We start from the raw sequence: 26608 nt of genomic DNA, 5'->3' as shown, positions 1-26608 counted from the left end.
TTAGAGCATAACAAAAGAAGTAACTTTCTTCACATGCACTTCACTATTGCCATGTATAACACAGGAGAAAATACACCGATGACAGCAAACTGAAGCACAACAGTCCCTTCAATGCCAACATGTCAGGATTGCTCATAAAATATTTGCTTCAGTTATCAAGTAATTTTTCTGTCTTTACCTCAGCTCTTAAACTAAATGCCACCTTCCTCACAAGCTTTGGAAAGACATTCATAATTACTTGTCTTAAATACTTTTATGTCAGTCCCTGCAATCAGTTTCTTAAAGAGCTGAAAAGTGTCCATAGGGCTTCTCTGTCCATTGGTGGTGTGGACCCTCTGAGACTTCAGACCACTCGTGGGGTAGATTCACTAAGGCATTTAAGTTGCCTGATGCTAAATGCCTCAGTGACTAACAGTTACATGGCAGCCTCAAGGACAGAATTTCACAAAATTTATTTGTGTATGTGCCTACATAAGATATTTTACAGAGCCTTTTGGTTGGAATCTTAGGATACAAGAGCTGGCAGTGTGCCCAGGTGGCCAAGGGGGCCAACAGCATCCTGGCTTGTGTCAGCACTAGTGTGGCCAGCAGGACTAGGGAAGTGATCGTCCCCCCTGTACTCGGCACTGGTGAAGCTGCACCTCGAGTGCTGGGTTCAGTGTTGGGCCCCTCACTACAAGAAAGACATTGAGGGGCTGGAGCGTGTCCAGAGAAGGGCAATGAAGCTGGGGAAGGGTCTGGAGCACAAGTCTTATGAGGAGCAGCTGAGGGAACTGGGGTGGTTTAGCCTGGAGAAGAGGAGGCTGAGGGGAGAGATCATCGCTCTCTACAACTCCCTGAAAGGAGGTTGTAGCCAGGTGGGTGTTGGTCTCCTCCCAAGTAACAAGCGATAGGGCAAAAGGAAATGGCCTCAAGTTGCACCAGAGGAGGTTTAGATTGGATATTAGGAAAAATTTCTTCACCGAAAGGGTTGCCAATCATTGGAACAGGCTGCCCAGGGAAGTGGTTGAGTCACCACCCCTGGAGGTATTCAAAAGACTTGTAGATGTGGTGCTCAGGGACATGGTTTAGTGGTGGGCTTGGCAGCGCTGGGTTAACAGTTGGACTCACTGATATTAAGGGTCTTTTCCAACCTAAATAATTCTATGATTCTAAGAATACCTTACTGTTAAGGTGCATTACGTGTTGATCACTTTTAATACTTAAGTGCTTGGAAGACGCCCAAACACTGTACTGCGTCTCACTCTGAGGATGCAGTTGAACAATATAGTTTGAGTTGATCTGAGAGTTCACTGCTGTTGGACAGGGGAGGACCCGCAGCCTGCTCAGCTGGTGGAAACTCAGCAAACATGTTTTCTTCTGAACAGAATTGATGCTGTGAATGGTGCAAAAAACAAGGGAGATGGCACAAGGGAGGGACGGTGAATGCAGGGAGGAGGAGGAGGAGGAGGAAGGAGGGTCTAGCGGAGGCTCTAGCAGCTGTAACCTTTCTTAGTTGCATTGTCAAACCATACCCTTAGTCTCTTCTCTGAGACTGTGCTGGTAAGAAATAGAAATATTTTCTTCTTAAAGTTAAGTATAAATATGCAGGATGAACCTCTTAGGAAAAAGTACACAGAACAAACCTTGGAGATTACTTATTGTTATCCTGAATCTCAAAATAACATGGAGAATTTTTTTCTTTCTAATGTTACTTGGAAGTTACAGTTAACAATTATTAGCTATTGATAGCATTAGTAACCCAAAACTTACTAGAGATACAACTCAGCAGAGTGAGACCAAAGACTCCACAGCTGCTATAGATCATATGCTACTTACTTCTCCAGATTATTTGGCAGTGCTCTGAGCTTTGTTTAATGTAAATATACTTTAGGGATCTAAACCGGGAAAACATGAGATTTCATTTTGTACAGATTTTAGACTATCTCCCTATTGTAATACCTAACCAGCTGTGAGATATCCTCTGCACAAATACAAATCTCTTGAGACAGTTCTCACAACTCTAAAAATTAAAGATCTCACAGAGGATTTGAAATATGGCTCGTCCCCTTCTAAAGCCACATTCTCTCTCCATTAACATTACCATTGAGTTGCTGGCATCTTACTGAAATGTGCAGAAAGAAAACTGCATAAGCTTGAGGTTACTTGCTACAAATGTAGAAATTCTTTAGTCTGTTAAGGGATGCTTCTGAAACTTAACTAGCATCCCTAAACAGTTTATGGTCTTTTATATTTCAAGAACATCTATCCCATATCAGAGAGAATTCAGTTATAGGGGTAATACTTATTTTTAAAAATGAGAATGATAGAAAATTTTTCTGTTCATAGCTTGTTCTAGGTTGACAAAAAAGAATATTCACATTAGATACTATAATATGTACATCACAGTGAAAGAGTGGTTTTCATTTTGCAGGAATTTTAGTTTTACTGAAAAGAGGCTTATAATGGTGTCATGAAATACAGCACTTCTAATTAGAACGGGCATGGAGGAAAATACAGGAACTGTATAACACATATGTCAAAGTGGATTTTCACAAATCTTTACCCACATTTTCCATGTGGTTTCACTAGCTTTTTAAGAGACTGAAAATATTTTCTGGTTTAGGTTTCAGTTTGAAATCATTCACGCCAACAATGGTGTATGTTCAATAGTGGACATACACTATCCTACACTTCCATTACTTTAGAATTCTTATGATTTTGTCTCATAAGGGTTCATAAATCTTCAGTTTTATTAAAGTTTATATAACTTTTAAATAGCGGAATTCAAAATAACAGCAAAGAGCACTCCGTTATCTGGAAAGGGAAAAGATACCAAACCACCTTAACAAAGGAGGGAGGGGGGGGGAAGAGCAGCATGCTAGGGAATTTGGAGAGAGTAACTGTGTCATCAAAAAGAAGCTGAGAGAGATTAAAGCTGCATATTTGGTTAGTTATTATGGCTCTTCGCAGTCTTCCAAAGGGAAAGCTTTGGCCATGCAGAATTAAATCTGAGACTAAATATTTCATGAAGTGGCTTGGACAGCAGACATAAAAATCTACATATACATCAGTTCATTATAGCTTTGACTGTCAACATCATATTAGTTGTCTTCCAAGTATTAGGAACTATAGGCCTCACTGGCAAGTAACATCTACGTTAAGAATCTCAGAAGCTGAATTTCCAATGAGCTTTCTGGAGTGTCATCCACTAACAGCTCCAATATGTAATTCCTATTTATGAAACAATAGCCACTTCATTAAATTCCATACAATTACATAAAGAATGGTTTTCACAAAAGAAACTGCTGCTTCTGCTAATGATTATAGAGACCTGTTAGAGAAATCTGACTGGAAGTCAACTTCAAGGGACAGTAGTCCCAGTGATTTTTATGGTACAAATACAAACATACTCTGAACAAAATAATTTTGGCACAAACTCACCACTTGAATAGAAATGCCAAGGCATTTACAATGCAGAGGGAGATGTCTGCACAAGGGGATACCCCCAGGTTAATCAAGATGGCTCTACATGCATGGGTCTGATACCAAAAGTGGCCATCATCTTTACACAACACTGCAGTGTACATCTAGAACACATTTATATCTAGCCTGAGGATCTTAAGTATGGCCTGCAAATGGCTACACTCAGCAATGCAGGGTCTTAGAAGAACCAGTTCCAAAGAGAGGGTACATTTACACAGCACAGTGCAGTCCATGTAAATATACTACCTGGAGTCCCCCCAAAAAATGAACTGTTGCACCACGTTGTGGAATGAGTTAGCTTTGGAAGAGAAAGCCAAACAGTCATGCTAATGTGGATCTCACTCCCAGATCTGCATCCGTTCAGGTCTATGTCTTCACACCACTGCACAGCAAGGTGCAATGTACCTAACAATATAGCCATAGTATGATATAAAAAGTAAAAATGGAATATGAAACTGAAACTGAGGTGTAGGTGTTATGGGAGAAAAACAGCAACAGGACAGAAAAAAAATGATACTTCATCTGCATAAGAAGCTCAGGCCTGTCACCACATTCATACCATCTCTCCTGACACATGCCATAAGCACAGAAGTGCCTAACAGTTAAAAACACCATGTTACACTCATTTTCCTTTTTCTCTGCTTTGCACTTTTCCTCGGACTTTAAAAGCACCCTCTGCTAATGCCGGTGTCAGGGAGCTTCTCAGCATGTCACAACTGGGAGCCAAACATTTTTATGAAACCCAACAGCAATGGCTGCTGCTACGTAATGATTTCCATTGTTTCTCTAAAACAATTTCAACTTTTGAGAGGGATAAGAGCTACAGTCATAGAACCTCTAATATATAATTAAAAATGCTGTTGTTTGCAGGTTTTTTAAGTCTTACGGATGTATTTTGGTGTGGTTTTTTTTAATCTCGGAGAACTGTTTTGGAGAGAGATCAACAATTTATACACTATGTCTCTTCTTCTCAATATCAGCAGATAAAACTCTATGAAAACGTCAGATGTGTAAATTATTTCATTGTACTTTACCTAAAGCATAAGCACAAAAGGTGGTAAAAGCACTGAACAACCACACCCAGGTGGGAACAAGTCCAGGACTGGTACCTGAAATAAATCGGGTAGTGAGTCAGTGTAACAGTGGTTAACATCAAAGAAATCCACTGAGATATGCATATACATATGAACAAGCTGCCACTGATTAGCCCACTACATCAAACAGATTGAAATAGTTGGTTTTGACCTCAAGTCATCAGTGAGTTCTAGCAAAGAAGCAATGAGCAGGCTTGAATGTGTTTACACCATAAAGGAGAGAAGATAAGGTAGAGGCGTTTTGGTCCTGAAATGACTGTAGTATTGCACAAAATAACGATAGTAACTAGGCAAAAATTTTCACAGGTCATGTGAAGATTATCCATCTACAAATTAGTTATGTAATATCTAAAGACAAAAAAATGATGTTTTCAAGCATGATCATTATTATTAGCGCCATTATTGCGTAGCACTTTTACCATACAGACCTGAACAGGAAATTTTTGTCCTTAGGCTACGATAGATATTAGCACCTTTTTTTTTTTTTTTGCCTTGAAAAAAAGGAAGAGAAAGCTGAATTGGACAGAATCCAGGGTTCTGTTATTGCTCTGCTGATAGCAATAACCCAAGGTTATTGTTGCCCTTTAAAAGAAATCAATCTTTTTTCCAAAGAGCGTCCTATTTAACTTAAACCTAATCCAATCTGGCCTACACCAGCACTAAACAACTCTGAGTGCAAAGCCCTCTCAGGTTTCTGGCATTCGGCACCGAACACAGGGAATACTTGCACGCAGAGGTCTGTCCTTGCTGAACGGGGAGATGCCAGTACCTAAAGCAGTGCCCTCACCGCCTTTCTCCCAATGCCTCGTCTTGCCACTCTGAAAGAAAAGATGGCAATTCCTGACTCCTAGCTGCAAATTTTCAAACTGTAGAATGAAAACCAGCTGTCCAGGAAATTAAGTCTTTTATTTCTGATCCTAGGTATGGGATTGATATATGATACTCAAAAGGCTCATTAGGTTGCATGAACGTTTTCAATCAAGTGAGAAATGATGGGCACTGTTCTCGTGTGAAATCGAGGAGAGGTTTGCAAACCACGCATAGAGCTCTCAACTCCAACTGGCTTAATCTCCGTTTCAAATGTCTTCAAGTTCAATATGTATCTACTGGGAATTTGTCAAGATAAAATTATCCCATTAAAAGATCTGTGCTGGATGCTCTTTTATTACAGAACTTAGTAAATATCAGCTGCATTGATAAAAAAATCAAGTCTTTAAGGATGAGGCCAGGTAGCTACATAACATGCTGGTCCTGAAAACTTAATGCTCATACAGGATTATTCTGGAACCAAAACTGCTAACATGTATCCCTGCCTCTAGAATTGTTGTGATAAATGTACAAACAGCTCACGCCAAAGGGTACCTCCTGAACAGGCATAAGAAATGAAAGGCAGCAAAAAAACCCAAACATAATTGTTTCAGGGAAAAAAAGAGTTAAATCTTCTCCAAATTGTCTAGTTTAATGAAAAGCAAAGCTTTTAATATATCAGTCGCCTGGGAGATGCTTACTACTTACTGTAGGCTCCAACAGCTGGTCTGAGAAGTCCAGAACTGAATGTGCCCTACGCTCAGGAGCAATCAGCTCGAAAGCGCTTTTGACTTGGTCTGCCATGAGGAGCAAATATGGACTTGGACTTTGAAAATGATAATTTCAAGAGACATTTGTTTAAAGACTGTTACTTCTTTGTCTAGAATCAGCCTTGAATGGGGGGGTGGGGGTAGTTATGGAGTCATGAAAGGGAAATTAACTCATTCAGGCATCAATTTAGGTATTGGGAAATGTGAAACCAAAGCAAATTTTATGAAGAACATTAGGGTGGGTTTTGACTGTGTATTTAAATCCTGGCATACACTTTGCATAAAATGAGATATTATCATAGACTTCAAGCAGCACATGCTGAAACCGTATTTGGGGATGAAATGAAATACAGTTTTTCAATTAAATGATATAAATTCATAATGCCATGTGTGAGTTCAGATCCTCCTATATGCACATGGACCCTCATTAAGGGAATGAGTAGAAGAGTCAAGTATCTGATACCTCTCTGTATCATTCAGAAGTATGACATAAGCAGGTCACTGATTATGAAAAATTACAGCATGAGGATATTTACCTGAGGCAGTGTAGTCCCAGTCATAAAAAGATATTAGAAAATAATTAAATAAAATCATGACAAATCCAGAGAATGTTAACAGGTTGGGAGCAATCCACAAAGGCACTATCTGTTAAAAAAAAAAGAAAAAAAAATCTAAGAAAAACTATATTTCAAATTGTGAGTCTTATTTTAATTAAATATTTTATATTTTTTATCAGGAAAGGAGAAGGCTGTAAATGACATCAGCAATATTCAGATTTGTGCATATTTTCCCATTTTCAAATTAAAATACAGTTTTCATTTCTGAAATTTATTTTAAAATGTAATCCTTTTGCCTGATCCTTGTGATTGCAGTCAAAAATGTCATTTAAGAATGTTGTATTTCCTACGTTATACATTAGCCTTATTTTCCCAGCCACCAAGGAAAGCTTCTGGCGATTGTGCGTATCACAACTGAAAGAAGACTGCAGCACCCCAGTGTGGTAATGCAGCATCCACGTGGCAGGTTTTTTAAGCTTTCTATTCCCATGCTATAACAAGGAAATTTCCTCTTCTAAAATATGTTGATAATTTCCAACTCAAAACATCAACAAAATCAGACACCGAGTGCATTACTTTTTTAGATCCACAAGGATCTCCCTGTTACAAGCAGCTCCCTACTTCTCTAGGTAGGAACTTTCTGCAGGGTCTCCCTCTTTAGCCATAAATTATAAACGCTCCATTAATTCATTTTACTTTGTAGAGTCCTGAAAAGGACTCTCTGTCTTCACCTAAGCCTCTAATTCTTTGTCCCATTAACCACTCTCAGCTATTCATCCCCCATGGCTTTAAGGTATTCTTACACTGCAACAGGAATCCTTTTTGGTAACATGCTTCCCAAGTAACACAGTTTCTCGAGAAGATTTTCAGAAATAGCATACACAGCTTTCTACATGATTTTTAGACAGAACATATTTGCAGAAATATTAAGCATCAACCACTACTATCACTCAAACACAGAATCAATATATTCAAAATATAAAAATATTGGGAGGTTTATAATAAAATTCTTTCGAGCGTCTAAGGACTGAAAATGTACATAAGGTACTTTGACGCTATAAAATATCACAAAACAATGTTAAAGAAAAAGAAGTTAAATAATTTCAGATACTAATGATAGTTTTGAAATAAAATGTTTTGTTAATTTCTTCGGACTAGCTAGCTAGACAGATGAATACATATTAATTTATATACATCTTTACATTTCCTCTATCCCACTACCACATGAAAAATTTGCATATAAAACTGGAATGCTTTGTACTGATTAATTAGCCTGACAAGATCCTCTTTTTCTTCTATAGAACAATTAATAATATTCAGGAGACACTGTGCAACTGATGTACAGTGTACAGCGCAAAATTTCAAAAATCAGATTAAAATTTCTGAATATTTTTCAGATATATTTCTTAGATGTTTTCTTTAATAACATTGGGAAAAAAATGAATCTGATAGTTGCTTTCCTTATGACCAGGATTTTATCACTGATTTTAATATACTGTGTGTCAGCTCTTATAGTATTTAAAATACATCATGGAATGCATACAGCTACAATCAAAAATTTTAACGCATCTATCATTCTGAGTCCTCAAAAGCTCAGTTCTAATCCCTAGGAACAAGTGACAGCAAGTGTTCCCTGAAGCTCCTTTAGGAGAACACCTAAGGAGGAAGCAACCCTTCAGTGCACGGTCCCCTCTCCTTACACTGACTGCATGCTCAACGTGCAATGACAGCGGCACATTGCCCAGTTTTGCTACCTGGGGATGCAGAAATCTTGTAAGATGGAGGCTTGGTATGAATCGCCTGCTGTGGGATGTCTCTGATGCTTGTGACCTTACTTGAAATAAGGACAGACACTGGAGAAATTCTAGATTCGTCTCTAAAAATCTCAAACATAGATCAAAACAGTGCATGAAGACAACCTGTGGATGACCCATTTACATGGATGTACAGATGCCATCCAATGTATTGTTTTAAAATGACTGATTTCTCCTGTGTGATTCATAATGATTGTTGACTATTAAATAAAGTGGGGCGCCATAAATGTCTGCTTTCTAATTGGGCTCATCATTCTAAATAATCACAATGTCATTATTACATTATTACAGGAAATAATTTATGCTTACCCAGTGCAAACATGAAGACGTTATTTTAACCCACTTTCTTGCTAACATCATGTATTTTAAGAAGGAAGCCATCAAAGGATGTTGTTATACCTGCTGTCCCTTTGGCTAGTAGACATACCATGAAAAACAGTTAGAGGAGATCTATCCTCAGGAAAACAGACTCTCCTGCAGTTACACCCCTAAGCATACTCTTTTGATCCTTACCGAGCCTAATCTGTCTAGGTATTTGGAAAGTATTTCAGTTGCAAAATCCCTTTTGTTATATTTAATGCCCCTTATTCTTTTGCTTGGCATTACACTACCATCAACCTATTTCACAATTCAAAAATTACAGGGTGTTAAAGATTAACTTCTTACACATGTTGGAAAAACACGGCCTGACTTTACTAGTATCCTATAGAAGGGCACCTTACCATCTTTATTATCTAACTAACAGAGAGTATAAGTCTAATACATCAATGCACTACATGACTGATACAACTGGAGGTGCCACCGGGGCACAGGGTCTGCTGTCTGACGAAACCATTGTATGCTTAAACCTTTTAAAAAACTTCTAGTTCCACAGAATACTAACTGATTTCTGTTTTAACGGGTCTACAGCCATTCATGCTAAAAGCCTTAATACAAATAGCAAATCTTTTAATATATCAACTCTCTATTGGGGTAATAAATGGTAAAGTACACATATTTATAGAAAGCTCTGTTCAAACTTGAAATATTCCTTAACTAAGTCACTTGAGACCATGTTGTGGTTTAACCCGGCAGGCAGCTAAAACAAGCACACAGCCGTTCGCTCACTCCCTGCCCCGCAGTGGGATGGGGGAGAGAATTGGGAAAAAAAAGTAAAACTTGTGGGTTGAGATAAAGACAGTTTAATATGACAGAAAAGGATGATGATGATGTTGATGATAAAAAGCCCCAATAATAATAACAATTATTATTATTATAATAAAAGAATATACAAAACAAGTGATGCAAAGCTCACCACTTGCAGACCACAGATGCTCAGCCAGATCCCAAGCCACAGTCTAAACCCCCAGCCAGCTTCCCCCAAGTTATATACTGAGCATGACATCGTATGGTATGGAATATCGCTTCGGCTAGTTTGGGTCAGCTGTCCTGGCCATGTCCCCTCCCCGTTGCTTGTGCACCCCCTGCCTCCTCACTGGAGGGGCAGTATGAGAAGCTGAAAAGTCCTTGACTTGGTGTAAACATTGCCTAGCAACGACAAAAACATCAGTGTGTTATCAACATTATTCTGGTTCTAAATCCAAAACACAGCATTGTACCTGCTACTAGGAAGAAAATTAACTCTATCCCAGCTGAAACCAGGACAGACCACTAACATTCTATTCATGCCCAATTCTAGTGATAAAATCAAAGTTCATAAAGGCAACAGAGGAGCGTTAATTGACTTCAGTGAAGCTGGCACACACCTGTGTATCCCAGCAGGATTTCCTCCTTTTCCTCTCATTGTCCTGCACAAATGCGATTTCTCATGAATACAGAGGAGGAATATCCAGATTGTGTAGTAGCTACGTAATACTATCCATTGTTTGTCAGAGAGCACATGATTGTGCTTTTCAGTTCTTACGTATGTCAACATCCCAGCTCATAAATTCCCACATCTTCTCTAATGTCAGGCTCTTCTTAATTTCTCATAACATAGGAAATACATCTTACAATGAACTATTTGACAGTGTCCCGCACGACATCCTTGTCTCTAAATTGGAGAGACATGGATTTAATGGATGGGCCACTCGGTAGATAAGGAATTGCCTGGATGGTCGCACTCAAAGAGTTGTGGTCAATGGCTCAATGTCCAAGTGGAGAACAGCGACGAGTGGTGTTCCTCAGGGGTCGGTACTGGGACCGGCACTGTTCAACATCTTTGTTGGCAACATGGACAGCGGGATCGAGTGCACCCTCAGCAAGTTTGCCGATGACACCAAGTTGTGTGGTGTGGTCGACGCACTGGAGGGAAGGGATGCCATCCAGAGGGACCTTGACAGGCTGGAGAGGTGGGCCCGTGCGAACCGCATGAAGTTCAATAAGGCCAAGTGCAAGGTCCTGCATATGGGTCGGCGCAATCCCAAGCACGACTACAGGCTGGGCAGGGAATGGATTGAAAGCAGCCCCGAGGAGAAGGACTTGATGAGAAGCTCAACATGAGCCGGCAGTGTGTGCCTGCAGCCCAGAAAGCCAACCATGTCCTGGGCTGCATCAAAAGAGGCGTGACCAGCAGGTCGAGGGAGGTGATCCTGCCCCTCTACTCCGCTCTTGTGAGACCCCACCTGGAGTACTGCGTCCAGCTCTGGGGACCCCAGTACAGGAGAAACATCAAGCTGTTGGAGAGAGTCCAGAGGAGGGCCATGAACATGATCAGAGGGCTGGAGCACCTCTCCTATGAAGACAGGCTGAGAGAGTTGGGGTTGTTCAGCCTGGAGAAAAGAAGGCTCCAGGGAGATCTAATTGCAGCTTACCAGTACCTGAAAGGGCCTACAGGAAAGATGGTGAGGGACTGTTTATCAGGGAGTGTAGTGACAGGACAAGGGGTAATGGGTTTAAGCTGAAGGAGGGTTGATTTAGATTAGATGTTAGAAAGAAATTCTTTACTGTGAGGGTGGTGAGGCACTGGAACAGGTTGCCCAGAGAGGTTGTGGATGCCCCATCCCTGGAAGTGTTCAAGGCCCGGTTGGATGGGGCTTTGGGCAACGTGGTCTAGTGGAGGGTGTCCCTGCCCACAGCAGGGGGGTTGGAACTAGATGATCTTTGAGGTCCCTTCCAACCCAAACCATTCTATGATTCTATGATAACATAGGAAACACACCTTCCAATGAATTCTGTGTTAATGAATACAGAGAAACTTGTGTTGAAATTAGGACTAAATTGACATATGAAAGGCCAGACCCAAATACCAAGCCTCTGTTCTCCTAGATTTTAATTTTTTAAATTTTTTTTGCTTGGCTCTCTGAATTTCGGGTTGATTTTTGTAAGTCTTCTAGAATATGATAAAAATAGTCCCTGTGGAATGTTTATTTTCACCAGATTAGAAACTAAAAGATAATCGATTCATATCTGCAAATGGATGTATTAGGATGTCTGAACTGAGAGAAATTACTTCTCCCAGTCATCAAGAAGCACATTTGTACTGCTCAATTTTGAATGAACATATTAGATGCAATGTTTGTTCTTTAAAAATTATCCCAGCTTTACTATATCTCCCTATTGCAATGCACTGTTCTATTTAAATAGAAAGATGATGATATATTGTAAAATGTAAATTCAATATTATATTCTAGATTACAGAATGTTATAGTCTAGACCACGCTCATAGCCCAGTTGTAATGCTTACAACAGGTACAAGTACCAAAAAAATCAATGACAAGTAAATGCATTCAAAGCTTCTCTTTCTAAAAATAAGACTTGATCACATTTATTATGATACCACTGTTTTACTTACACTTCAAGAGCAAAAAAGTATTTTTTGGTGAATAGATGAGCAAAATTTTCTTGGAGTGCATTTGGGACAACACTTACTGTCACACCTGGTTTCAGTATCTAGCCAGGAACAAAACCATTCTAGGACTTCTGTTGCTACTAATATTTTACAAACAGTTACATTTTGGCCAGTAAGTTCTCATTTTTATCTCTAGGAGCAACCCAGATGACTCTACTGCAATCTGCATACTGCTTTCCCCTCTGCAGCCGTGCATTCCCAGCAACTCTGCAGGACTCTGATTGTACCTGGCAGTATCTTTCAACGTTAGAATGACTACTTCTACAAAAGCTGACAGCAATATAATTTCCCTTTAAATCCTTGTAATACATCACTGAGAATTATCCTGTAATGCTCTTGCACCAGAAGGCAAAGCAGAACATTGACTGCTCTATCTTCAGGGTTCAAACCAAACCAAATCCCAGAGTACAGACGGCACCTACTCTGGTCTTTGGTTGTGTACTCAGATCTCCCAGGTTTTGAAATAGGTCTTCAGTCCTGTGCTCTGGTTTGGGTTCTCATCCAGCAAGTACTGAACAAAATCATGCTCACCTAAAATTTAAGGAGGTTTAAAAAATCTAAAGAGGTCACCTTTTTTATAGGTTCTACCACATTATGCTACATGGGGACAGACAAGAATGTTGCTTCTCCACTGGGAAAACCCTGCAACCATTAGAACTTATCTCCAAAGGAGGTTTTTCGCTGATAATACTCCCCCTTCAATTTGATAGTAGATGAATACCCATGGATCTCCTAAACCAGAGTGCAAATGCACAGTAAAGCCTCTGCTCATCTCCTGTGCCAGACTCCAGAGTGGTGGTGGGGCTTTTCTGCCTCATTGTTTTCCTCAATATTATGATGGGAATGAAAACAGCCTCTGAACTGAATTATTGAATTCAATTTCACATCTTTGAATTGCTTTTCTCTCATACCATGTTTGGATTGGTTTTTAGTTCTTAAGTTAGGTCATATAAACTGTTTCACGCAATTACAAGAGATTATGATTTTCCTGCTATATCAAGCATAAGCGATACCTGAATTACAGAACCCAAAGATGGCAGATCCAACAGCACTCTGACCACATCATCCTTTTTTGTTTGTATAAATGTTTGTTTTCAAGTCTGCTCCAATCTAAAGATTTCCTCTAAAGAAGGAATGCAGAAGTCATTGCGTCCTTAGAAATCAATAAAGTTCATATTTATTTGAGATACAGCCTTTTTTTTTTTTTTTCCCCACAACAGCAAAACTAATTGTGAGCGGGTTTATTTTTAAAAAATGCAGATCATAATGCATTCAAGAGATGCCATCTTCCAATCGTTATGGTGATCATGGTAACCGCTCTCATTTTCAGCTTCTTAGACAAATGCCTAGCTCCCTCGAGCAAGTACCCTTGGGAGAAAATGAGACAGCACTTGCATAAAATCATGTGCACAGCACAGAGATAAAGCCATGCTGTTGTTAGGCAGCATATGCTGCACAAAAATAACTTGTACTAAGTAAACCCTTCCATGTCTGCAAAGCTGTTTAGTGAAAGATGTAATAATGAAAGATGTAAAAAAGAAATGGTGCCTTTTGTATAGCAATCAGAAAAAAATAAACCTTGTTTTTCTAAAAAAACCTCCTCAAAATTCAAACATACTCATCTTAAATATAGCTATATATCCTGCAACATTTGTTTTCTTTTATACAGATGTCTTAATTTCAGCTTTATTAATCAATACATATTTTTAAATGAAAATATATGCCATATTTAAAACAAATCCTTACATTATCATGTGATATTTCTATTCAATAAAATTCTTACCTTAATAATTTTGTTCCAGATGGGCTGCATAATATACACAGATAAAGGATTTGTATCCACAGCACTGTACTGTGAGGAAAAAAGCAAACATGTTAAACAAAGCACTGAACAATGCATATTTTTCCATCACTGTATATCCTTCAGCATCTAAGAGCAATCACTCTGAGTGTGACTGGTGTCAATTTATTTTATTCTGATGACCATTCATACCGTTTTAATTTAATTTAAAAGCACTGGCCTGGTTTACAATTACCTTGTTAGCAACTCGATGTACTAACACAAAGATTTAGGCTGGTGAAATGGCAACCAGTTCTGTAGTCACATTTTACTTTTAAATTCTTAGTCATTTTACAAGTTAGCCTATGAGACTCTGCACTTCTACCGTATTTTGGATTTAATACCTTTATTTGCACTACCAGTAATGCATAGTCTGAGCAGCAGTTCATTGCTAGTATGTAGAATAGATAGTGCATATGGAATACGGTCATAAGTGGAATATTATCTCACAGAGATGTACAGGTTTTGACATAGTAAAACAGTTGCATTTGCACTATGCTAATTAATGTAAGGCAATGTTATTATAAACATAAGCTCTAAAACAGCACAGTTCTTTACCACAATAAATTTTCCCTATTGGACAGACTTGTAAAGATACTATATGTGTTTTATAGATGCCAATAAGTACATACCTGTATCTTTTGCAAACAAAACATTTCAGAAATCTGAGCCTACCCCAAATTGCTGTTGTCCACTTTCTCCTCAGAGGACAGTATCAAGTTTTATCCTGCTTTGAGTTTGCAGAACACAGACTCAGAACAATCTGCAGAAGAACAATCTTAACTGACACCACCACTCACAACTACGTTCATGAGACCTGGCGAGTCCACAGTGGAAGAAGTTAATCATCATTGGGGTGGTACATGTAATTCTTTCAGAAATTCTTTACCCAGAGAAGCTGTGGATGCCCCCTCCCTGGAAGTGTTCAAGGCCAGGTTGGATGGGGCTTTGGGCAACCTGGTCTAGTGGAGGGTGTCCCTGCCTATGGCAGGGGGCTTGGAGCTAGATGATCTTTGAGATCCCTTCCAACCCAAACCATTCTGTGATTCTACGATTCTACGATTCTGTGATTCTAAATCCTTTGACTTTGAAAGTGCGTATATGGCTTATGTTGCTAGCATGATGCATATGACTCACATAAAGATTCACATATATCTACATACAGCATTGTCCAAACATCGTGTGTGGACAACGGGAATAAAATAGGGATGCATTTCAGAATTTGTGAAAGGTGTTCACCTTTGGTGCAGAAGAACTGATGACAGAGAGGCTTCCATTTCACCTAACTTCAGCTAACAGCTAATTCTGTCTAGTTAATTTATTGACCTCTCTTAGCCAACTACACTTTGGACACGATTGCACTCTGGAAGAATGTTTCAAGTCATTAATTATCAAAGGAGTCTAGACACTTGTCTTAAACTTAGGCACGTTCTAGGCAACTGAGGTCTGGTAAGATTAATACCAGTTTCAGTACCCCCATTCTCCAAGCTTTTACACACGCACTTAACTTAATCTGAGCTAAGAGCTTTCAGTGGACAAGTGCAACAGGGCAAAAGATAATGCAGCATGCCTCAGGTTTTGAATACACAGTCTATGACTCTTCATCTACTCTTTCTGAGGATATCAGAACCCATATTATTTAAAACATGAGACAATTCTGTCATCAACAGCTTTTAACGGCTTTTCTGTCAGAATATATATTAAAATTCTTAGAATACATCACCTCAGAAAAAATGAATTTGCAGGTAAAACTAAAGTTTTCACTACTCTATACTTTCACTATACACAAATACACATTTGCAGCCCCAGATACTATATTTTATACTGTATCTTTCAAACACTGATTATTAAAACTGAATGATCTTTCGATGGTCCAGCTTGCATGTAAATAACCCAGTCTGAACTGTCCATGGGCTTTGCTTACATTCATGCCAGAAATAGCAATAATACCAAGCCATACAATACCTATGCCAACAGAACAGTCAGCTAGTACTTAATTCACATGAGAACTATGGAAATCCTCTGAAAATGAAGAAAATTCAAAATATCCATTAGCACTATTGAGATTCCAGGTAATCAGAAATCTGCCCAAAGTTTCTCTGTAGCTATTGCCCATTTCCTTACCTCAACTGGTACTCAAAGACTATGTAAGCTACGTGGTAATTTCCTGACCAGCAAATTCAATGAATTCTGCCAAAGCTGGATAATAATGTGCAAAGGTCAAAATGCATGACCTTCGCTCCTGTTCCTGCTTTGGCTTTCTCCTTCTCCCCTCCACTCCCAGCCTTCAAAGCCATGAATAAAAGCACAAAATCCCAGTTAAATAACAACAGCAAAATGAGGCTTTCTACCCAAAGTACTCACTGGCTGTCCAGAACTATTACTTGCTCCCAGGAGAAAAAAAGGAAAAACAATCTAATTTCTTAAAAATTATTTTCTTATATAGAAAATATAAGAGATTATATAGGGATTATATAATTTCTATATATTCTTAAATGGAAAATATAAGAGATTATGTAGTTTTCCAACATATCTCTATATAAATAGACACAAACATAAGACACAGACAGCTTTTTGTTTGCTTGACAGTTTCCAAAGTCAAGCAGAAAAAATCAAAACACTCCTTATTAAAAAAAAAAAAGTAAAATTACACCCAGCTTCTGCCTTCTAAAGACATTTCAAGACCTGTCACACTTCATTCTGTTCATTCCTATGTCTGTGGCTGAACTGTGGTCCTCTGGGTGGAGAAGGAACATTCAGCAGATGTGCAGAAGAATGGAAATTTGCCCTTCCCTCATCGGTAATCTGTTTTGCCAAACCAAAGGAAACACTCATGGAAAAAACATTCTGCTCGTTTTCCGTCATGGCAAAAATAAAACTTGACAAATAAAATCTGCTATACAGTTTAACACTCTGCTTTGCTCTGTTCCCAAGAAGCTACTAACCTCAAGGCCATGAAATGTTTAATGTTTACTGTTTGTGGCTGCTCAAAAATGCAAATTACTGAGTAACAAGCTCACATCACCATCAGTGAACATGAATGCGAGGCTGCACTGAACCTGATGTAAAGAAAGTACTGCCATTTGCTGTTGCATAATTCTGTCCTTTTCAGGGCACTTTCATTAAAAGACAGAAGTGGAGGACAAGCCTGTTGGAGGTTTGTAAGTGTAAGACTGACACGAGCGCTAAGCACTCCCCAGCAAACACTTTCTGCACTAGAAAAGGGATCTTGATTGTCCTTATACAAAGAAGAAGGCTTGGATTAATCAGAAAGCTTCTGTTAATTATTTTAAAAAGAAGTTGTAATAGTTGGGAGGGAATGGCAGTTGTGAGGGATTAGGAAAAACGGCATTAATCGTCTCCATCTTGACCCCAAGTTCAGAAATGCTTTTGCTGGTTTTTTTAAATAGTTAATATCCCCTTGAAAGTCATCTGCTTTCCTCTCTGCATTAATAATGGCTTCTAGCAGAGCTAGAAATGAGAATACAGAGAGCAGACACACGTGCACACGTACACATTGACTTGGGCGGCACACGTAAGATCTGCTTTTATTCTGTGGTTCCTGTGTCTTAATCTCCACCCGGGGATCCAGCACAGCATCAAGTCTGTACTGGTCAGCTGTGCGAGAGGGCAGAGGAAAGATGAGAAGATTAAGGTGAAGGGGAAAAAAAGATATAAACAGTAAGAAAAGTAAGAGTAAGGAAAGAAAAGTAATTGAGAAAAACAAGAGAAAGAAAAATGAGCCAAAGCAAAGGTTTGGCTACACAGAAGACAGACAACTGCTCTGGAGCGGCAGAGCAGAGCCAACCCACCTGTGGGTCAAAAACACTCGCAGTGACCAAGGTCTGCACTGCTAAATACAAGACGAACGGTACCTTCTGGCTCACATCCACACAGCTTAGAAATACCTCCCCTTACTGCAAACTGGTCACATCCACACCTCACAGCATTTGGTGGAGGGGGTTTGGGCCTCATTATCTGGCCCTGCACACCTAAAACATTGTTAGCATTGAGTATGTTTCAGTTCAAAGTATCTAAACCAATCTGGAGACTACATTGTAACCCAGCAATCCCGCATTTTCAGAGCACGGAAGGGAGAGTTCCGTGCTGTGCATGTTCAAAGATCCAAATGCCCACACTGGGAGAGCGCTGAAGGATGGCGAAAGCCAAAAATTGGTGCGTAATGCCTCCAGAATGGAGCATTCCCAAAACAAAGCCTGGCTGTTGTCTTGGAGAGACCTTCTGGGAAAGAAAAAAGAACCAAGGAGTGAGCTACCCATTAATCAGAGCAGACAGCTGGATCATCACAGGGCTCCCTGGCCCTCTCCAGCCTTGCACTGTGGAGGTATCCCAAGAATAAAATTTTGGAATGAAGAGAGAAATATAAAACATGTCCACACAAACTTCTGAGTCAGGAGGGAAAGCAAGTTGCAAGAAATGTAGTTGTATTAACTGCCGGGAGATAGTTATTTTAACTCAAGCTGGTCCTTATGTTAACAGACTATTCCTTTCCTGTATTTAAATTGTCATATTTCAGGTAGCACCATACTGTGCCATACAGTCATACAGATTCAGAGATGTAGAGTAAAACTGTTGTGAATTGTTTACATTTGAATTGTTGGCATCAAAATTACTCTGTAGATTTTAGTTTCGTATTAGTAGCAACAAATTTGCAGCACTCCACATTCCAGAAATCAGCTAATTCATGTGTTCATTAAAATTTGCTAGAACTTCATGAATCAGCACAGGATTTATTATCCCCATTGTATACGTTGGAAGACTGAGGCACAGATGGGCTGTGACTCACCCTACGAGTATCTAGCAAAGGATACAGCCACAGTGTTCCTAGAAATGTCATATTCATATAGACAATTTAAGTATAAGCAATACCAGTACCACTTTATTCAAATAAAGTCTGCCCATATTAGCTCAACTTTATACTTGAGTTCACTTTTACAAAAGGAAATAGAGAATTCTGTTAAGAATGTAAAGGCTGAAAAACTGCTTTCCCAGACAAAGTAACGTTTAAACCAACTATATATCAGACAGTAATCACGGTTTAGGTTGCAGTATATTGAATATATGGTACTGTGGTCCCTCTAATATTTCATGTGAAGTTAGATGCCTGTTATGGAAGAATACACTAGCTGTTCCCACATGGGAAGGATGAGAACCGTCTAATGATGACGTAAGGACTTAGATGAAGAACATAAATATTGTGATACCTGCCCTTTTCCTGCAAGCAAACTGAGCCAGGTCAGGCACAGGTATGGAAGAGCCCCAGCTGTATGTACGTGCTGATGTTCTAACAACTCAGTGGTCCTGCAGGCTTGGGGAACCTCCTCTTAAGTCAAGCGTTCATCGTGCTTGTGTTACCCATGAAAAAAAAAAATCTCTATTAGTGAGCAATACCTGGCAAAAGAGCAACTGATGGAAAAGGGTGAGAACATGTAAAGAACTTACTACGAGATAACCAAGTGTCTGTCTCGAGATGCACCACAGCAGTTGTACCTGTGCATGTCATTGCCTCATAATGAATATTTGATGAACCTCTGTCTAAATGCAGAAGTATAAGGTACTTCATATTTTCTGTGGTGGAAGCACTAAAACAAGAGTAACTAAAATGCAGTAATTCCCCCCCCCCACCTTATTCCACATAAATTATCTTGTTCTCTCACTCTAAAACTGTTTCAAAGTGTTATCAAACATTTAAAGTGTTATAAAAGTTTTACATGAGTTTTGAAACCGTAGTCATCTACATCCACTCAAAATGAATGAAAAGGGGAGGAACAAATAATTTTCTCCTCCTCCTAAACTAACTTTTCATGAAGATAATAGAAGACAGCCTAAACGAGCTGAGACTCAATCCATCAAATTCAAAATAAGCAAAGTGATGGTCTTTAAACAAGTGATCTGTTGAAAATAATGACTCCGCAGAGTGGTTTTCCACAATATTTGCATGATGGTCTATTTCTACAATGCCACCTGGATGTCGACTGATCACTTGTCCAGCACATATAAATGTGAGCTTGTCATCATTTGGCCTATACTTATACACGGGGACCTACATCTCAGATGGAAAATTTTGAGGGATCTGCTGATTGAAAAGCTTTGAAAAACTGATGTCCCACAGCATATATTTGAAATAAAAATATTTAAGCAAGCGGTGAGATTTTACTGTCTACCGTGTAGGACGCAGCTATCCCTCCCAGGGGCAGTGCAGGGTGGGCAGCCCCTTCCTTGGGTGCCCACAGGCAGCGGCTCTTGGGTGCTGAGGGCAGCAGCTGGGTCCCAGCCCTGGTCCCTGGGAGATTTCGGCTGAGCCTCTGCTGGTGGGACACGCCAGGCCTCTGGGTCCTCACCACCCCCAGCCATCACGACACCCTGACAGCTACCAACACCTTCCTACGGCTTCTTTTATCTGACTATACAATTTCACAATGCCTGTGTTTTGTAACTGACAGGAAAGGGGATAGGAGGAATGACGATAGATCAGGTGAGGAATATTCTCTTTTGTATTAGATGAGTTTTCTGTAGTTTTGAAGGCTGCAAAATGACCCTCCCAATCCAGGGCATGAACCAGTCGCTATTTAAGAGAGCTTGGTAGGATGTCTTCCTTCTGGGGAAGCTATTTCATACTTATGCAACATGAACTTTCCTTCTGGGGTATCTTACACTTCTGGAACTACATAAAAATTAAAGAAAATACTAAAATACTGACACATATGGTAACAGTTTTCCATCCACCTTTCAGATTTCTAGAATACATTAAACATGTGGGTTTTAATTCTACTTTATATACGTTTTTACAGGTTTGTAGATGTCATGAGACACAGTCTTGGGTTTAAACAAAAACTTCACAAAGGGAAAGAAGCACACTATAAACAGCAACGGATCTATACAACATTGTGGATGTCAAATGAATTCCAAATGTTCAGCAGTTTAAAAGTGCTGATGTATTCCAAAACACCCTCCTGTTATTTCTAGAAATAAGATTACATTATATCATCATTTAGTTAATTATTCATAAATAATGGCTTGGATTTTGTATCTCCTATTGCTTAAATAGTTTAGACTATGCTGTCTTTTCCCTCCATCCATATATTTATTTATTTTTATTAGGTCACCGATACCTAAGTCCAGGAGTTAAAAGCCCCTAAGACATCTAGGGCTGAAGCATAAAACACACGAGTAGAAACTAAAGAAGAGGGTTTGTAATTTAGCCTGGAAAAGAGTAGGTGGTAGTGGGCATGTAATTGCATCCTCAGATGCAAATGCTCATCTCTTTGGGGGTCTGAGCTTGCAGACTATTACCTGACAGTTGCGCTGTCTGTAGTAGGGCTGGGTGTAGCTGCACTGTGAGGGAAGAGGCTGCCTAAGTTGGGCTCCTAGGCGGTTTTCTCCCACCCTGACTTTGCCCCCTTCAGTTCCATCAGCCTGCGCATACCTACGACTGGGAATCATGGTTAAACTTTCCTTCCATGTTAAACTATTCCTAGTAAAATACTCAAAATCCAATGTCATGGTTTGGGCAACTCAACAATTCTCGTTATTACTAAGTCATCAGAAAGTGTTATTATGTAATCTGCTGTCCTGGGGATGCTTCTATGTAAACATATTCTTATCATTCAGACCTCCCCATTTTCAGGAATCCTGACACACACATTAGGCCACAAGCCACATCCTGTCACTTACTGGAGGGAGGTATGTATGAGCAATATATACGTACATACAACCTCATGTATGTCCATGAGGTCATGGGGCACGTGCAGTTGTGGGTCAGGATAGGCTGCTCTTAGGGAGTTGTGTCTGGTAGTGGCACGTGCCCTTGCTTGCAAAGCAGTGTCGTCATCTCAAGATCACAGAATCATGAGTTAGGAACACAGGATAAAGCAGGTCAGAAGGGACCTCAGCAGGTCTCTAGTCCTACCTCCTTCTCAAAGTAGGCTCAGCCAGGAGCCCAAACCAGGTGCTTGGTGCTTTATCCAGCTGAGTCTTGAAGAATGCCAAGGATAGGGACTGCACGACCTACCTGGGCAACCTGTACCACTGCCTCACTCTGTTCTTGAGGAAAATTTTCTCCTTATATTCAATGTGAAGATGTCTTGTTTCAGCTTGTGCCTGTTGTCTGTTGTTTTCCCACCATGCACCATTACAAAGAGCCCGGCTCCATTTTCTCAAGGACTTCCCCATAGGTACTGGGGGGCTGCTGCTAGGTGCCCCCTGAAGGTGTCTCATCTCCAGGCCAGACAAGACCCAGTCCCTCAGCCTCTCCTCACAGGACAAGTGCTCCAGCCCCTGCTACCCTAGTGGCCTCTGCTGAACTCGCTCCAGTTCATTGATATCTTTCTTGTATTGGGGACACAAAACCGGACACAGTATTCTAGATGTGCCCTAGTAAGGGGGTATAATTATTTCCCCCTTACTTAATGGGCTGTGCTACTGTTAATACAACCAAGGATGCTGTTGACTTTTGCCGCCAAGGCACACTGAGGGCTCATGTTCAGCTTCCTGCCTACCATAATCCCATTTGCCAGGAGTAAAGGGCTGACGGATCGCAGACCAGCTACGCTTGAAATGTGGGATCTATGAGAGACCTCAGAGCCATACTACAATGGAGAGAGAAGCACATTTTGGGGCAAGAAGTCATAATGTGCTGGCCCCAATGGTGAGGTTCTCGCTCACTATGTAAGACTAGATAGACCTGATTCTTTACTGACAGGACTGTAAGCACTCAGACCAGGGAAAGGTGGAGAGGGGATAACATTGGAAGTCAGCAATTGTTTTTCAATCAACAGTAATTATGTTAAGGATGCTGCTTAATTTGTCTTCAGCAAAAGGCTTTGTTTAGTGGGACACGTTGAAACACTTCACAATGAAGCCAAAATGATGGAAAAGAACACAGAAACACAATTAAATACTGAGCAAGGGATAGCAGAAGGCAGATGCACATTTGTTGCTGTAAAGGGACAAAGTTAGAGGATGGCCCAGACTGGTAAAAGTACAAGTCCTGCTAAGAAGCAAGGCCTGGACACTCTCAAGGAACTGCACAAAAAGATCCATAACCCTCCCTATTCAAAGAAGCTCTAGCGTGGCGAGGAAGTTGATGTCTATGTATTTTTTGTGCTGACTGGTCTTCTACAGTTGGTAAAGGAAAAGACAGTAGGATTCTGCGCCACATGTATTTGTGTGCATGTACAAAAGTGTGTTTTCAGAGGTGCCAGCAACCCTTTAAAGATCAAACAGTAGACCAAATTCCCATGCAGATGGACCTCTGCCAGCATGTGCACCTAAATCTCTGGGAACCCAAGAAACCCCTGTAGGCCAAAAAGGGCAGAGAGATTAAAAGTGGGTTGCAGTTTTCATAAGGGATGCTAAGCGGGGGTTCTGTACCACATATGCTATATGTATCTAATATCCTGACACATAAGAGATATTTCATAGAAAGATGCAAACCCCAAATTCCTCCCTCTACAAAACAACACTTTTAAGAATGGTTCCCCTAGATTTATAACAAATAATCCACATCCAAATCACAGATACATCTTTGCAATTAGGCTTCTATTAAAACAGAGATGCATAAACAAAAGTAAATACATATGAATACATAAATGTGTATATATGCTTATCCTACACATAAAAATCCAGTAAGCATTTCAGAACACGAACATCTCTTGATAAAGCAGTAAAATTGAAATTATGTGGTTGGTATTTGCACTTTTATGAGACTCAACAAGGCATACAACTCTCTATATTCAGTGTATTTGTCCCAAAAGTGATCTAATGAACCTTTGTAAATTCACTGGCATAATGTGGCCCTCAAAAATATGTACAATTACACCATCATTGGGAAGAAAGTCCTGCAGCACATAATATCAAATGCAACATCTCTATGATGTGATTTCATCATGTTGTTGGCACATTAGCATAATACGTATGGAAAGAAAATAACGATTAGAGCTCTTGAAATGCTAGATGACATCAGCTACCATTACAACAGGACGAGGAATAAGAAATGGTGTGCACATGAAGATGGTCTTTCAGCATTATGTAATTCAGTTGGCCCACATCTCTTTACAGTGAACGCAGTGACAGAAAATGTAAGGACAATGAGTGATTTGTTTTATTCAACAACTTTTAATTACACTCCAAGTCTGCCAATCAATCAAAGTGATATGAAGAAGACTGCAAGATTGTATTTGTAGAATAGTCGCTGTTGACTCACCAGTTTTATGGAAACTGGAAAATGTTAGTTTTCACTGCCTCAAATATTCAAGGGCTTTATTAAACTGAAGTGGTTTTAAAAAACTAACTACAGCAGATAAAACTGATGATAATTGTTTTTAAATAATATTTGGAAATAAAATATAGGAAAAAAATGCTATCTGCAAAAACAATATATAAAAACACTGTACTCAACATATACCAGTTTATGGTTGGACTCAATTATCTTAAGGGTTTTTTCCAGCCTGAATGATTCCACAATTCAAATTGCCCATGCACAATCACAGAATAGTTTGGGTTGGAAGAGACCTTTAAAGGTCATCTAGTCCAACCCCCTGCAACGAGCAGGGACATCTTCAACTATATCAGGTTGCTCAAAGCCCCGTCCAACATGTCATTGAATGCTTCCAGGGATGGGGCATCTACCACCTCTCTAGGCAACCTTGCCCAATGTTTCACCACCCTCACTGTAAAAAATTTCTTCCTTATATCTAGTCTGAATCTACCCTCTAGTAGTTTAAAACCGTTATCCCTTGCCCTATTGCTACAGGCTCTACTAAAAGGTCTGTCCCCATCTTTCTTACAAGCCTCCTTTAAGTACTGGAAGGCTGCAATTAGGTCTCCCTGAAGCCTTCTTTTCTCCAGGCTGAACAACCCCAACTCTCTCAGCCTGTCCTCATAGGAGAGGTGCTCCAGCCCTCTGATCATCTTCAGGGCCCTCCTCTGGACTCGCTCCAACAGCTCCATGTCCTTCTTGTACTGGGGCCCCCAGAGCTGGATGCAGTACTCCAGGTGGGGTCTCATGAGATCAGAGTAGAGGGGGAAAATCACCTACAGATAAATATGCAAATGAAAGTGTCCTGACCTGAATTTTCAAAATTTTGTACAATACTTGTGCTACTGCAGTTGAAAGCAAAACTCATATTCAGCTGATGTGAGCAAAATCCACTATGTTTCCAAATCTCATAGTTAGGCAGGTAGCCTTGGAAATGCACGAACACTCAACAGAAATTCAGTCTTCTAGTCTTCCACACTGGAGCGATCCTGAACTTCCAGAAAGTAATTCACTAGATTATGCTCAACACACTTTGCTCTTTTGGTATAAGTCAGTATGAGAGAAACAATCAAGCCTTGAAACGCGATCATCATTATGTCTGATCTTGTTTCTCTAACATACCAAAGTGAGGGCTGGGATGTAACTTGAGAGGTCTTCTAGTCCAGCACGTTCACCTAATGCAGGATCACGATTAGCAGATGTTCAGGCAGCAGATCAAGTTACCATGAGGTAACGAGCCACTGGCTTTCAATTGCTTGTGATAAACGACCATGCCGGCAGATTAAAATAGAACACGTTATCCAAAACTTGCTAAGAAAGGTGTGAGCAACCGTTTATTAACACTCAACACTAGATTTTAGATCCTCTCTGAGAGAAATCGAACCATTTCTCAAGACCGACAAAACAATTGCACAATCCCCCCCCCATACCTGTTCCAGCACTCAGCTACCCTTATCAACGCAAGACTGCCATAGCACCCGCCTTAAATTTCTCTTCGCACAGCCCAAACTTACATATTGTCTTTCTTTAAAAGGGCATGCATGAAGACTAACTGGCTGCTATGCTCTTACTCCCACAGTACTCAGACTGTTTCTCACAGTTCATCTTTTCTAAGCCTCTTAATATTCCTAAGGCCACTTTGTAGACTGTAAACTGTGTGCCAAAGCAAGCAGGACATGTTATTCCAGCTGATACCTGATCAGTACTTCAGCTACAGCAATATATGTAACCCTTTGACATATACATGACACTTCACACTTAAGAACTTTTTTCTGTCTTTATTACAACAGCCACAACACTGCTGACACGCTGATCCCCAGGTACCTTTTCTGCACTCTGTTGTCTCTTATTTTATATTTGAAATGCTGATTTTCTTTCCCCTAAGCATTGTACCTTGTTTACTGAATTTCTTCGTATTGATTTCTGGCCATTATATCCCTTTTTCAAGAACATTTTAAATCATAAGCCTATTCTTCAAAGCGCTTTAGTGTCACATGAAAATTTTAGAAGAGTAATCTGCCTTCCGTTAATTAATGAAAGTATTGAACCGCAATGAAGCCAGGACAGAGGGACAGCTCTGTAGGCAGGATTCCATTTGACAGAAACTGCTACTTTGACAACTTAAAATTACTCTTTAGAGTAATGTGTTTCCA

At 39.9% G+C, this 26608-nt stretch overlaps 1 protein-coding gene across 1 annotated transcript in view; it reads right to left on the bottom strand.

Moving 5' to 3' along the window:
- LOC129202447 (ethanolaminephosphotransferase 1-like) overlaps window positions 1-26608 on the bottom strand; it is a 69943-nt gene that overhangs the window by 30514 nt on the left and 12821 nt on the right. The window contains exons 3-5 of the mRNA XM_054815156.1: window positions 14120-14188; window positions 6673-6781; window positions 4500-4574 (exon numbers count right to left, since the gene is read on the bottom strand). Of these exons, the coding sequence (XP_054671131.1) occupies window positions 4500-4574; window positions 6673-6781; window positions 14120-14188 (253 nt within the window). The remainder of the gene's footprint in view (window positions 1-4499; window positions 4575-6672; window positions 6782-14119; window positions 14189-26608) is intronic.

This window comes from Grus americana, chromosome 2 (assembly GCF_028858705.1).
Source record: "Grus americana isolate bGruAme1 chromosome 2, bGruAme1.mat, whole genome shotgun sequence".
In the NCBI taxonomy this organism is placed as follows: Eukaryota; Metazoa; Chordata; class Aves; order Gruiformes; family Gruidae; genus Grus; species Grus americana.
This window is presented reverse-complemented; position numbering and strand designations above follow the sequence as displayed.